The following is a 15,144-nucleotide window of genomic DNA, read 5'->3' on the forward strand; positions in this document are numbered from 1 at the left end:
GATGTAAGCTGTGGGTTATATATTATAAACGTTGCCTAATGCATTCCCAACTCTGTTATTTCTTACAAATTGGTATACTATGGACAAAATTGGCCATTTATTCAAGAGTAACAGCTGGTTCCAACACTGTGGATCTTATCAAAAAAGGACTTTACAAAAGGGAAAAGGCACAATTAACCTCTAAAATGCTGAAAACAAAAGAATCTCATTCTTTGGGAAAACATTTAGGAGGAAACATATAAGCAGATAATTTAAGTACTGTTCCCGTTTTAGCATTTTTATAACTATCTAGATAATGTCAATATAAAGGTCTACCACAATAAAAACATTACACAATGCTGACATTATCTAAGAAAGAATAACAACATCTGATACCATAAAGGGATATCAAATATTGTTAAAGGCAGTCAGCTGATTTTAAAAAGAAAAATATCATCATTACTGAATGGAGGCTGGGAAAAAAGTAGTGTTTCACCCTGTCAATCTAAGACAAAGTGTTACCCTGAGAAGATGAACAAAATATCATCAAGTACTTACAGTATATTTTAAATTATCAGCTAATCCATTTTGTTGATCTATAGTAATGCTTAGGAAAAAAGCTAGAAACAGGAAAACTCAAACTCTCTAGATTCTAAAAAAGTATACCTCTTTACTGCATTCTATAATAACCTTACAGAAATTCTGATATTTAATCTTAAATATTTTTAAGATCCATTTTTAAAGTAGCAGCTCAGTTCACTCTGGCGGTATTTCACTGACGTAGCCTAAGGCTATAGGTAATGGAACATTACTCACTATGATAGCCAGATTTCTTCTGCATGGCGGTTACAGGGCAATCTTTATGAGCCAGAAGAAGCTGTTTCAGCTGTGCCACTTCATTTCTCAGCAGGGTGACTTCACTCTGGAGAAGAAACAACTTATGTACCTTACCACAAACTAAACATATATTTTACTGTTTAAAACAAGTGAGGATTAAGGTATGAAAATTGGACATCACTGGCAGAACATTAAAAACAAAGAAAATATGCTGATTAAATATGTCTAATCAGTACATGGCAGCTTTTATATTTTAGCATTTATTAAAAAGCTGTAACTTGAATAAAAATTTAAGTAAGATAATGCCACAACTGGATAGTATTTTGAAATTGTTTCCATTTCCTTGGGACTTCCTATATATTACAGGTAACCTGTTGAAAGTATTTTTATTTTATATATGTTACATGCTCTTCTGATTACTTAAAAAGAAACATCAAGGGAGTCAGGATGAATTTTCACCAATTCCATTCACTTAAAAATGAAAAATTCATCCTAGATATTCAATTAAGCAGGTTTCTAGTTTCCTAGAAACCAAGAGAAGCTCCACAGGGGAAACCAAAATAACCAAAGAATCATGGATACCTAAAATTCACTGCAAGGCACTCTTGCTGGACACTGAAACCAATGAAACTAGATATAACATTTAAATGGCTTAGTTGCCTTTGACCCAGGCAATTTGTGCACATCTAAATTTAAATCTGCTAAATCAATGGAGATTTGTCCTGATCTTCAGAATGAGTACTTCAGCCATTGTTTGGGATACATTAATCTGGTAAAAAGTTCCAAATTGAGCAAGTCCGACTAATTCCTTTGAGTTACCCCAAATATTAAAAACACGTAAGTCAGTGATCATTACCAATATTCAAGAGTTAGAAATAATATGAATTTAATAAACTGGTATCATAAAAAATTCTTAACTTACAAATACCTCTACTTACTTGGACTTAAAATAACTAAAACCATTCAGATTTCATCCATGAACCAAAAAGTAAATTAGAAAATATAGCAAACAGGTATACATAAAAGCTCAGGCATGACATTTTCTACCTTATTTCTTAACCAGAAAGCTGAATATAAAATAATTTAGCAGGCCGGCCTGGTGGCTCACGCCTGTGATCCCAGCACTTTGGAAGGCTGAGGCAGTTGGATCACTTGAGGTCAGGAGTTCGAGACCAGCCTGGCCAACATGCTGAAACGCTGTCTCTACAAAAAATACAAAAATTAGTTGGGCATGGTGGCGGGTACCTGTAATCCCAGCTACCTTGGGAGGCTGAGGCAGGGGAATTGCTTGAATCCAGGAAGCAGAGGCTGCAGTGGGGTGAGGTTGCGCCACTGCACTCCAGCCTTGGTGACAGAATGAGACTCCGTCTCAAAAAAAATAAATAAGAATTTAGCAGACCTGGGCCTCCATAGTGATAAATGACAGAAACATAAAAATCAAAAGAATAAAAGTTAAGCAATCTAAAGGCAAGTCTATTGGGTCAAACAGTTTCTCACACCCCAATAACAATGAACTACATCACTGTATTTAAGTACAGAACAAAAATTGATGCTCATAATAACTCTAAACCATTAAGAGATTAAATTATTTAGAATACTATATTTCAGGCAAGAATAGGTAGACTGTAATCAAAGTACAAAAGGTAAAATTTAAAACAGTTCTGCTTGAAAAGATAAGCTGTCATTTAGAAAACACCTTCTGCAACTGGTGTCAATAATGCTAATTATAGCTCAGTATTAATGACACTATTGATGAAACCATGTTATGAATAATCCAATGTATATTACCCAATGTATATCACCCATCCTGTCAGCTTGATTTTAAGACTGACATCTACAAGTTTCTCTCATTAAATCCCGTAACAGGAAATGGGCTGGATATTTATTTTTAGTCAAGAATATACAATCTTTAACAATCTGGTGATGGTGACCATGATTTTCAACTCTTAACTGCTCTTCCGATATACTCTATCCTTTAACACCAAACACTAGTAATGCTTCAAGCCTGTCATACACTTGCTGCCTTCACATTAGCCTGAACAATTTGAAATAACCAGTATTTGTCTTGACACACAAAAATAACAGTTTGAAATTGCTAGCTAAATACATACTGTTGTCTTTATCTTCTCTTCTTTGTCTTGCTAAATATTTTATTTATCTTTAAGTGCCAACTCAGTACAGTTTAGACTACATAGGAAAATAAGTTAGATGCCTATTTCTGTGTTCCCACAGCCACATACTTTTGTGTGTATATATACAGATCTCTTCCATAGTACTTATCACACTGGATTGTAACTTTTGGTGTACTCGTTTGCTACCTCTCCCAGACTGAGAATTTCTTGAAGGCAGAACATATCTTTTTCTTGGTATCCCCAGAGCATAGCATATTGCCTGATATGGACTGAGTAGACAGACATATTTTAGAGAGGACCATGTAATTCTATGTCTAGGAGGTAAAAAATATCAAAGAAGGTGAAATAAAAAACCTTGAATAATATGAATCTGGTCAGAGGTCCTAACTTCATAATTTATACCAATAATCTCCCTGATACAGTTACATTGTTAATTTTCTCAGTTATGAAAATTGGCATATTATATAGTATCACCTCAATTACAGAACTTTAAAAATCACAAATGCCTTCTCTCTTAAACACTCTATACACTCATAATAAACCATATTATGAAACAAAATGCTGTATGTGATAAAAGTATTGAAAGTGTTATGCGTTGGCTAATTGATATAAAATAATTGATTTAAAAATAGACTGCGTGTGGTGGCTCATGCCTGTAATTCCAGCACTTTGGGAGACTGAGGCGGGCAGATCTTGAGGTCAGGAGTTTAAGACCAGCCTGGCCAATGTGGTGAAACCCTGTCTCTAAATATAAGAATTAGCTGGGTGTGGTGGCGCATGCTTGTAATCCCAGCTACTTGGAAGGCTGAGGCAGGAGAAATGCTTGAACCAAGAGGTGGAGGTTGCACCACTGCATTCCAGCCTGGGCTACAGAGTGAGACTCAGTCTCAAAAAAATAAATAAATACACACACACAAATTATCTCTTTAAATAGGCAGGTCTGAAACTGATGAACAAGACATCAGTTTCTATATTTCAAACTTAACTGTTGGTGGTGTTCTGGCTGTTGATCTAATTAGACTACCTGGTTTACTAACATATAGATGTAAAGATGCCACTAGCTAGGAAAGGTTAATGAACATCGAGGACTGAAGAGGTACAGTACTTGATTCTTGTTACAACGTACATTTGTGCTAACTGAATTCTAATTGGCATTAACTTGGGGAAACAATGGAAAAGGCCAAGAAGAAGAAATTAAAAATTAAACCTTTTGCACATTCTTTTGTTTTTTAATTTCTGTTACTCTTATTTCTTTTAAAAAACTCTGCACATTCTTATATATAAATTTGCATGTATCTAAAAAGTATAACATACAAGCATGCTGTAATTATATTTATCCAAAATTCAAATAACCAATTTTTCCACTACACCTTTTAAATAGCAGAAATGGTTAAGAAATAAACCAACAAATTCAAGGTGTGCATAACAGAAATTCAGTCCAATTTTTTACATTGTCCTGATCTAAAATGTTTTACAGTAACATTTTCCTAATGATGATTCTGAAGCTCAAAAGTTACTTTTGGATGACAGGTTACAAATTAAATATTGTATTATTACTGTACTCTAATAGTTGATTTCATTAAAAGATGGTATCACCACTAGACTAAAACCAGTAAATGAGACACAATTACTGGCTAGGAATTGGGACTGAGAGAAATACTACAAAGCAAACACAGCTGGGGTGCAGGTTAGGCATGAGGGTGGGTCAAACCTTGAAGAAGTAGATTAGTTGAGCTGCACAGCCCTAGTAAGTATAAGCATATGCTAGTGGTAAAGACCAGGTCAAGCAGGGGTTGGAAATAGGATGCTCATGCAGGTAAAGGTTTTATAACTGATTTAGTTAGAAGAGGCAAAACCTAAGTGGTTCCTAAGTCTCTCTCTCACACACACACACACACACACACACACACACACACACACACACTGAATTAGTTAGAAGAGGCAAAACCTAAGTGGTTCCTAAGTCACACACACACACACATTTATTTTAGTAGAGATGGGGTTTCACCATGTTGGCCAGGCTGGTCTTGAATTGGAACTCCCGACCTCAAGTGATCTACCTGCCTCGGCCTCCCGAAGTGCTGGAATTACAGGAGTGAGCCACTGCTCTTGGCCTCATTTATGATAAACATAGTACATTCAACAAACTACTCCAAGCATTTAAGAATTTTAGTCTCATGTACACACGCATAAAGAAAATAGTGTATTCTTAAAAATATAGGCATGATTTATTACTATTCAGATAAGATGGCTGCATAAATCATGATTTTAATTCTGAAATCTTTCTACTAAGAAAGATCAGAAGACAGAGAGAGACGGGGCTGCTACACAAATATAATGGGAAGACTCCTTAAGTTCCTATACACAGAGAGCTCAGAATGTAAAAAAAGAGAAGTTACATTCACAGACAAAACCAGTTTGCTCAAGCCAAAATAAATATCAAGGGGATATTCAGCCACAAAAAGACTTAATATTAAATGAAAAAAAATGTACACCTCTTACTGTTTTGTGGATTACTTTAGATTAGATTTTAATTGGATTCAGCCCCCAAAGTCCTCCTGGTTATACTAGCTAGCTACTATTTGTGAGTTAGTATACTTGCAGGATATGTTAGTTATCTTCCTGGGTCATTCTGAAGATGAAGTAAAATAAGGGATATAAAAGCATTTTGAAAATGTAAAAGTCCCATTCAAACATGAGAAATCATCACTTTGTCAAAGTAAAACGTATTTGGGAAGATGGAGCAGATGCTAAAAGAAATTATTATTCTAGTCTAAAATCTAATGTAAATTATTTTGTCATTACCTGTACCACGGCTCCACTCTAATAATGTGGCTACTCAAAGGTTATTTACATAGCAGCAAACAAATTTTTCTTACATTGTCTTTGTAATGTAAATCAGCCTGCTGAAATAATCACATGATTGCCAACTGACTAATCAAAACTTTTATTGATATTTGGCCATTAATATCAGGTATTCCCTAAATTCATGATCTTTGACTTTCTACTTCAGCCATTACCCCCAAAATTAAGGAAACAGTATTGAACAGTTTCTTATTTTGCGAAATTCTCACTGCTATGAATTTTTAAAATGTTTAGTCCTAGCCGGGCACGGTGGCTCAAGCCTGTAATCCCAGCACTTTGGGAGGCTGAGACGGGCGGATCACAAGGTCAGAAGATCGAGACCATCCTGGCTAACACGGTGAAACCCCGTCTCTACTAAAAAATACAAAAACCTAGCCGGGCGAGGTGGCGGGCACCTGTGGTCCCAGCTACTCCGGAGGCTGAGGCAGGAGAATGGCGTAAACCCGGGAGGCGGAGCTTGCAGTGAGCTGAGATCCGGCCACTGCACTCCAGCCTGGGCGACAGAGCCAGACTCAGTCTCAAAAAAAAAAAAAAATGTTTAGTCCTCACAAAAGGCAGTTAAGTATTAAGATTCCCTCCACACAGTTCCAAGGGTTATCGTGGAATGTAAAACCTTACACATGAAAACAAACTAGTTTTTTAAAAATTTATATTTTTAACAGAAAAAAGGATGACAGAGTTCTCACTAGAGCCATAAAATATTTTGGAAACACTTTGCAAAATGAATTGGAATGACTCCTTTCCTATTCTCACACTTTAATTACTTGTTTCATGTCTGTCTCCTTTGCTAGACCACAAATTCTGTAAGTGCAAAGACAATGTCTTTTTCGCTGTTACCCAGATCTAATAATATGCCTTGCACACAACAGATGCATAATGACAGAATGAAAAATAACTAGCATTTGCACAGTATAGTTACAACACTTTTCTATATCTTATTTCAGTTGCTTTTCATAACAGTACTTACTCTATCAGTGTGACGGAGAAACAAAGGCTTAGGAAGATTCTTAGTAAAGGCTTCAAATATAAGTATTAGATCTCAAACTCAGAATAAGATGCATGAGATGACCGCAGCTACACTAATACCCCTTTCTTTCATCTAGAATATAGTTAAGAACTCAGTGGAAAAAAGTGGAAGACAGTTAGATCATAGAATTCAGAAATTATAACAAACAGGTATTATAAAGTATCTTCCAATTATTGCTATTTTTTCCTATTTTAAGTGATAAATACTGAAATAAGATACTGTCTGGTACCAGAAATAAAAGATTTAATCTCATTTTCTATAAGTCAATGAACCAATAAACAAAACCTTTTCCACATCATTAACTTATGAGTAAATTCTAGCTATAAAAAAGTGTGCTTTTATTAATTTATCGTGCTTCCACTCCACACACATTTTGCAGTATCTAAGTTATTAGGTTGGTGCAAATGGAATCACGGCTTTTGCCATTAAAAGTAACGGCAAAACATACTTTTAATGGCAAAAACTGTGATTCCATTTGCACCAACCTAATATAACAGCCAAATCCACACAAAAATAATTATCAAGTTGTACCCACAGAGTAAATGTTAAGCAGCTACCGTTAGTAAAGAAAAGGAATCTGCTTTTTGTTCATAAGGAAACATGCTACATTTATAAACTGAAAATTAACCCCCACAATGAGTATAACTTGAAAGACAAAGCTTATAAACAGTAAAAACCATTTCAAGTAAAAGATAACAAAATTAATAAAACAGATATTACTTTAAAAATACAATAATTGGCTGGGTGCAGTGGCTCATGCCTGTGATCCCAGCACTTTGGGAGGCCGAGGCGGGCAGATCACCTGAGGTTGGGAGTTCGAGACTAGCCTGACCAATGTGGAGAAACCCGTCTCTACTAAAAACACAAAATTAGTCGGGCGTGGTGGCGCACGCCTGTAATCCCAGCTACTCAGGAGGCTGAGGCAGGAGAATCACTTAAACCCGGGAGGGGGAGGTTGCGGTGAGCTGAGATTGCACCACTGTACTCTAGCCTGGGGAACAAGAGCAAAACTCTGTCTCAAAAAAAACAAACAAAAAAACCCCCAATAATTTATAACCAACAGTATTCAATTTTTGGTCTAGATTACCATAAATGTCTCTAATATAATTTGATGAAATTGCTCTTTTAGCAATGATTTGGGAAAACTAAAACAATACTAAATTTAGTGAATGCGGCAATAAGGCTGAATATATTTTCTTTAAGACCTAATATGTATTTGGTAAAAATATGAACAATCATACCTCAACACTTGCTAAACCTTGTATCACATATAAAACTTATAAGTAAACTATGGGTCATTACTGCCCACTACACTGATCAGCTAAGCTTGCATGTCACATGAAGGATCATCAAGGAAATACAGAATTGATTAAAGTTTTCACATAAAGTAGGGTATAATTATTTCTTTGACGTTCAGTTTTCCTTACAAGTCATTCTGTTCTTCACAGTTAACGGTTTTGCTGTTGGCAGACTGAAGGAAATTTTTCTCCCTGAATCTATTATAGGCATGTTAACTCTTCACACTCTGAAAGCTAAAATCTGTCACATTTAAAAAACTTACTTTACTTGACAAATAAGTAGAAAACAACAAAAAGTCAAAATAATATATCGACTTGAAACAATAACAGAAAGTCATAGTTGAAGTACCCTTTCTTTCTAAACCATCCACACTCTCAATTCCCTCCTCACCATTGTTTGCACGTTGGTACATGTCATTCCTAAAATGCTAACTATACTTAGGGAGTCATTTTTATACCAGTTCCTATACCTATGCATTTACCCATCTAACTGTAAACCTTTTTATTAATAAGAAAGGATTATGCTTTATTAAGCATAATAATAATGCTTAATTAAGATGCAACTGACCTTTTTTGGTAATTTACTGAGGTGAAATTCATATAACATAAAGGTAATCAGTTTAAACTGGCATTTAGTACATTCACAATGTTGTACAACTACCACCCTCTGTCTAGTAACAAAACATTTCCATCGCTCCAAAGTAAAACCCCTTACTCGCTAAGCAGTTTCTCCCTATTCTCCCTCCCCCATTAATATGCCTTCTCTCTCTATGGATTTATTTATTCTGTGTATTTCACATAAATGGAATCATACAACATCTGATGTTTTGTTCTGTATTCTTTCACTTAACATAATGTTTTGAGGTTCATCTACACCATAGTATATACTTCATTCCTTTTTATGGCGGAATAATATTTCATTGTACTTATAAACCATAACTTGTTTATCCATTCAGCTTGGATGGATATTTGGGCTGTTTCCAACAACTTTCTTTTTGCCCATACAAATATATATACTATAGATATTTTCCCAGGTTAACATAAATAGATGGATATAATACTTTTTTTTTTTTTGGAGAAGCATTTTAAATAAAATCCTTGATAATATATCATTTTGGCTCCTATTTTAAAATGCATTTCTAAATCTAAGACGATGCCATCATCACCCAGTTTTTAACGATTAAAAATACTGGTTTTACTTGTTCTGTACATAATTTGAGATATTAAACTCAAGTTCAAATGTAGAGCTTAATTTAGTGATTTCCTAAATTTAGCTTCCATTTAATAGTCTCATGCTTCAAAAAATGATGTCAGCAAACTTCTACCTAATGATAAATCTTTTTTTATTTTTTTATTTATTTATTTTTATTTATTTTTTTTTGAGATGGAGTCTCGCTCTGTCGCCCAGGCTGGAATGCAGTGGCCGGATCTCAGCTCACTGCAAGCTCCGCCTCCCGGGTTTACGCCATTCTCCTGCCTCAGCCTCCCGAGTAGCTGGGATTACAGGCGCCCGCCACCTCACCCGGCTAGTTTTTTGTATTTTTAGTAGAGACGGGGTTTCACTGGGTTAGCCAGGATGGTCTCGATCTCCTGACCTTGTGATCCGCCCGTCTCGGCCTCCCAAAGTGCTGGGATTACAGGCTTGAGCCACCGCGCCCGGCCCGATAAATCTTATCTTTATTTCTCCAATCAAAAAACTTCTACCCAAATTAGGAAGTATATACAAAGCACTGCTAAAATAATGACATTTTAATCATAGATTGTGATAGAAAAAACATGAAATAAATGGGGTCAAGATTATATTTCTTTTGAATACTGAATTTTCCATGGTTTTCTGCAATAATAAAGGGCTAATAGTGGTAACCAGTGCTGCAGTATAACTAAGGAACAGCAATATCTCATTAAAAACTATTAAGATTGCTCTAAAATGGTTCAAAGCAGAAAACTTGCCTAGCTTAAAATCCCTGTAAATAATAACATATATGTATGTACTACTTCATAGTTTTCAGGTGCTTTTACTTCTTAAATAAGGCACAATAAGCCAAATTACAAAGGAAAATAACGGTAAATTTGTCTTACTAGTTTTTCTGTAGGAAGAAACCCTTGAATTGACTGATTTATGTAACAATACAGAGAAGTAAGACCATCAGGTATTACCACATCTATTATATAGGTTAGACAACTGAAGGTAACAGTGATTGTGTTTTATGTCATACAACTAAAAGAGAGCAGGTCATTCAGAAGATTTTGTTAGTCAAGAACGGAAAAAAATACACCTAAATCACTTCATTAATGTAATAATATCTGAAAATTTAATAATAAATATAACAGAGTTGATATAAAATAGCCATTTTTGCAGCATAAATTAGCACCTACAGTCTATATTATTTAAAAAAAAAAGAAAATTTAGAAATGTTTTCTAAAAATTTCTGAAACTTGTTCTTGATTAAAAATTTATCAGATGATGGGCCAGGAACAGAGGCTCAAGCCTATAATCCCAGCAATTTGGGAGGCTGAAGGCGGGTGGATCACCTGAGGTCAGGTGTTCAAGACCAGCCTGGCCAACATGGTGAAACCCCATCGCTACTAAAAATTAGCCGGGCGTGGTGGTGTGCACTTGTAATCCCAGCTACTTGGGAGGCTAAGGCAGGAGAATCACTTGCACCCGGGAGCTGCAGGTTGCAGTGAGCCAAGATTGCACCACTGCACTTCAGCCCAGGTGACAGAGAGAGACTCCGTTTCAAAAACAAAAAACAATTTATCAGATGATAAATAATAAAATATATGTCTTAATAAACCCTAGAAGATAAGTACAAATTTTAAGTCTATGTGATGTGGTACATTGTATTAAAAATTTCTTCTAAATCATTAAAATCATTAAAAATAAGTTCTGCAAGACAATCTATTTGTTCTATCAGGTCAATATTCAAAGCACAATAAAGACTTGAAAGATGTCTGCTTCGCATTAAAAAAATTTAAATTATAAAACTTACATTTGGTTAAATGCTATGTCTGATTTAGCTAAAAACTGTTTCCTAACCATTTAAACAGACAATTATATTGGTGATATCTTAAAGACAGATTTAAGAAGACAGCAGGTCTCTTACCATCAATTATGATTATACAGAAAGATTCATTTTTAACTGAGTATGGATAATTCAGAAGATTTAGCTAGATTAATAACAAGTGCAATTTATTAACATCAGTTTTCTAGTTGATACTTATCAATTGGTAGTTTAAGATTATATGGGAGAATATTTACGTTGAAAAAACACAACAAAAACAAAAGGAAGGAAGAAAAACAAAGGAAACAGATTTGGTGCTGCCTTAAAACTTTATACTCCATGAGGTTTTAAGAAATGTATCTGAGGCACATTGGCAGGGCAGTATGAAATGATCTGTACTGCCACTGGCCATAGTGTACCTGGTCTGTGGATAATTAGAGTCCTTCAGTTTCCAAAGCTGTCAATCTGGCACCTTTCACGAGCAATATATTCACTTTAAATAAAACAAAACAGAACAAAATTTATAATTCAAAGAATGAAAGAATTCAAAAACTGCTACTGAAGCAACTTTATAGTTGTGCTATAAACCAAAAAAATAGACAAGAAAAGTGAAATAACAGTGATATTTTTAAATTTTAAAATTCTCTGCACTTTATATCACAACTTTATAAAGTTCAAACCAGATAGTTTAGCTACTTCTGTACGCAGGTAAACATATTTTAAATTTCTTCATTGTATCAGTGTTGAAAGCTTTATATTATTTAATCTCAGCATCCAAACAAACAGGTTTACAAAACTATGATTTACTATAGATTCCATACACACCCAATATTATGTCCTAAAATGTATGGAGGCCCAACTAGAAAAAAAAAAAAAAAAGCTATGTTCACAATTATTAAAAAAGAAATAAAACAAAATTCACATATATGCACCTTACCTGCAGCTGACCATTTAATGAACTCAAGTCTTCTGCTTTCTTCTCTAAAGACTGAACCCAGACTTTCCTTTTTTGTCGGCATCTTGAAGCGGCTGCTCTATTTCGCTCTAAAAACTTTCTCCTTTTTTCATCAGGATCTTCGTTAGCTGCTCTTCTCCGACGACCACTTGTACTTTGGGTCTGTGGAGTTGTGTGAGCTGGAGAAGCCTATTATAAACAGAGATGAAAGCTTGTTATATTTGTATCTAGTGAGTGAATTAACATAGGCAGTAAACGGTGTCAAAGGGGGACAGCAATTTTATTTTCTAAGTTTTGTTGAATACATCAGTATGTTGGGACAATATGAAAATGTGGTTTAACGTCTTTCTTGAATATACTTATGTTAGGAGCTATCTATAACACAATTCTCACTAATGCAATGTCACAGCAAATGTATTCTTTATATATAATATTTTCATTTACATACAAATATGAAAAAATTTAAAATATGATACAAATGATATATAGAAATATTTTTCCAAGTGTATTTTAACAGATTTTATTGTATTATTCAATCCCTGGAAAACTGCTGATTATAAATTTCTCAAAATGTTTAATAACTTCCTATTTAAATTCATGATAGAAAACCAAGATTTCTATGCTATTTTTAAGTTAAAATATATCATATTAAATGTCAATTTTCTTAAAGAAAATTGGTTTCTCTAAAGTTATGAAGTAAAAATATGTATATTCTTTGGTATATTCAGATTTTCTTCAGTTCGTGAAATTTACGCTCAGTCTTTTTCTAAGGGTCAAGTTCTTGTATTTATTAATGCTCATTTTTCTGGTAGGGAGAATCCCACAGGAACCTTAATTTTCATTTTAATTATTCCCTCTGCTCCCCAGTGAATCAGCTTGGTTATCTCAGATTAGCCAGAGAAAAAAGGAGACCTTCAGTCACTAGTAATACTGTCTAGTGTTTAAGACTATAAAACAATGGGTACCTTCAAGCCTTTCATGAACCCCAAAACTGTGCCACAGAACAAATGAATATGGGTGTCAAAAAATGAACTCTTGGCTGGGCGTGGTAGCTCATGCCTGTAATTCCAGAACTTTGGGAGGCCAAGGAGGGCGGATCACCTGAGGTCAGGAGTTCAAGACCAGCCAGGACAACATGGTGAAAACCTGTCTCTACTAAAAATACAAAAAATTTAGCTGGGCGTGGTGGTGCATGCCTGTAATCCCAGCTACTCGGGAGGCTGAGGCACAAGAATCGCTTGAACCCGGGAGGCAGAGGTTGCAGTGAGCCAAGATTAACACCACTGCATGCCAGCCTGGGCAATACAGCAAGACTCAGCATCAAAAAATACAAAAAAAAAAGAAAGAAGAAAATGAGCTCTTGGAAATGGTGCAGAGAAAAGAACACTTTGTGGCTATAGGCACATAATCCAAAGGAGAAGCCTGAAAACAATCTTTTACCTATGATTTATTATATTTAAAAATGGTATGCACAAAGAAAATTTGTTTTCTCCTAATCTATGTAATACAAATCTTACATAAGGCTCAAGTTAAATTCTGCAGGTAAATTACCAAACTATTTTTCACTCTAAAAAATTCCAAAAAATAAAGTTATCATTTCTTTGTCCAAACAACTAGCATTACAGAGAGAGTTATTTCATTTATAAAGTATTTCACACCTGGGCAACATAGCAAAACCTCATCTCTACAAATAATTTAAAAAATTAGCCAAGTGTGGCGGCATGTGCTTGTGGTCCTAGTTACTCAGGAGGCTGAGGTGGGAGAGGACTGCTTGAGCCTCGGAAGTCGAGGCTGCAGTGAGCCATGACTGTGCCACTGCACTCCAGCATGGGCAACAGAGGAAGATCCCGTCTCAAAAAAGAAGTATTTTAATTGTAATAAAGATTAAGCATTTAAATTAGAGTGTTTCTTTTACCTATGTAATTGTAACTTAATGTTTTAGAAAAATATTTCTATGGTTGGCTTCAAGATTTGCAATATTGAAATTTTTTCTTCATTCTCCTATTTTCCTTTTTTTTTTTTTTGAGACAGAGTCTCGCTCTGTGGCCGAGGCTGGAGTGCAATGACGTGATCTTGGCTCACTGCAACTTCTGTCTCCCGGGTTCAAGAGATTCTCCTGCCTCAGCCTCCCAAGTAGCTCAGATTACAGGCGCCCGCCATCACACCCAGCTTAACTTTTGTATTTTTAGTAGAGATGGTGTTTCACCAGGTTGGCCAGGCTGGTCTCAAACTCCTGACCTCAGGTGATCCACCCACCTAGGGCTCCCAAAGTGCTGAGATTGTAGGCGTGAGCCACATCCTCCTATTTTTCTTTTTTTTTTTTTTTTTCTTTTTTGAGACGGAGTCTCGCTGTGTCTCCCAGGCTGGAGTGCAGTGGTGTGATCTCGGCTCACTGCAAGCTCCGCCTCCCGGGTTCATGCCATTCTCCCGCCTCAGCCTCCCGAGTAGCTGAGACTACAGGCGCCCGCCACCACGCCCGGCTAGTTTTTTTTGTATTTTTAGTAGAGACGGGGTTTCACCGTGTTAGCCAGGATAGTCTCGATCTCCTGACCTCGTTGATCCACCCGCCTCGGCCTCCCAAAGTGCTGGGATTACAGGCTTGAGCCACCGCGCCCGGCCCACATCCTCCTATTTTTCTTACTGAGAATAGTAGGTTTTTTCTTTTACTCAGCTGGCTGAATAAGAGAGAACAGTTTATTTTTTGTTTTAATTGATTTAACTCATTACAGCAAAGACTAATCATAAGTACTAGAATAATAGCAGAAGCTTAATTTCTGCTACTCAGAGTTATAGTTGTATATCTTTATGCCTATCAAGGATTGGAGGCTTCTTAGAAGTGTATACTGCTCCTTCTCGTCCCATGTCTATTGATTAATTCATTCCATTTCATTCAGAAAATACTTATAGGAACTATTCTAGAAACTAAGTATAGCAGTGAACAAACAGATAAAGTCCTGCCCTCATGGGGCTTCCATCCAATACAACAACATATAAATATACAAATAAAAATTAGATCCAGGAAAACTATAGTTAGTACAAGAAAGGA

At 35.6% G+C, this 15,144-nt stretch overlaps 1 protein-coding gene across 3 annotated transcripts in view; it reads right to left on the bottom strand.

Annotated features, from left to right (window-relative positions):
• Nucleotides 1-15,144, bottom strand: part of ATF2 (activating transcription factor 2) — a 91,587-nt gene that overhangs the window by 7,062 nt on the left and 69,381 nt on the right. For 2 of the 3 annotated variants that reach the window (XM_028830861.2, XM_028830859.2), the window contains 2 exons: nucleotides 12,081-12,287; nucleotides 796-901 (listed from right to left, as the gene is read on the bottom strand). In XM_028830861.2, coding sequence (XP_028686694.1) covers nucleotides 796-901; nucleotides 12,081-12,287 — 313 coding nt within the window. Of the gene's footprint in view, nucleotides 1-795; nucleotides 902-11,562; nucleotides 11,637-12,080; nucleotides 12,288-15,144 lie in introns of all 3 variants that reach the window. The other variant, XR_003721316.2, reaches the window with a different exon arrangement.

This window comes from Macaca mulatta, chromosome 12, assembly GCF_049350105.2.
Source record: "Macaca mulatta isolate MMU2019108-1 chromosome 12, T2T-MMU8v2.0, whole genome shotgun sequence".
NCBI classification, from domain to species: Eukaryota; Metazoa; Chordata; class Mammalia; order Primates; family Cercopithecidae; genus Macaca; species Macaca mulatta.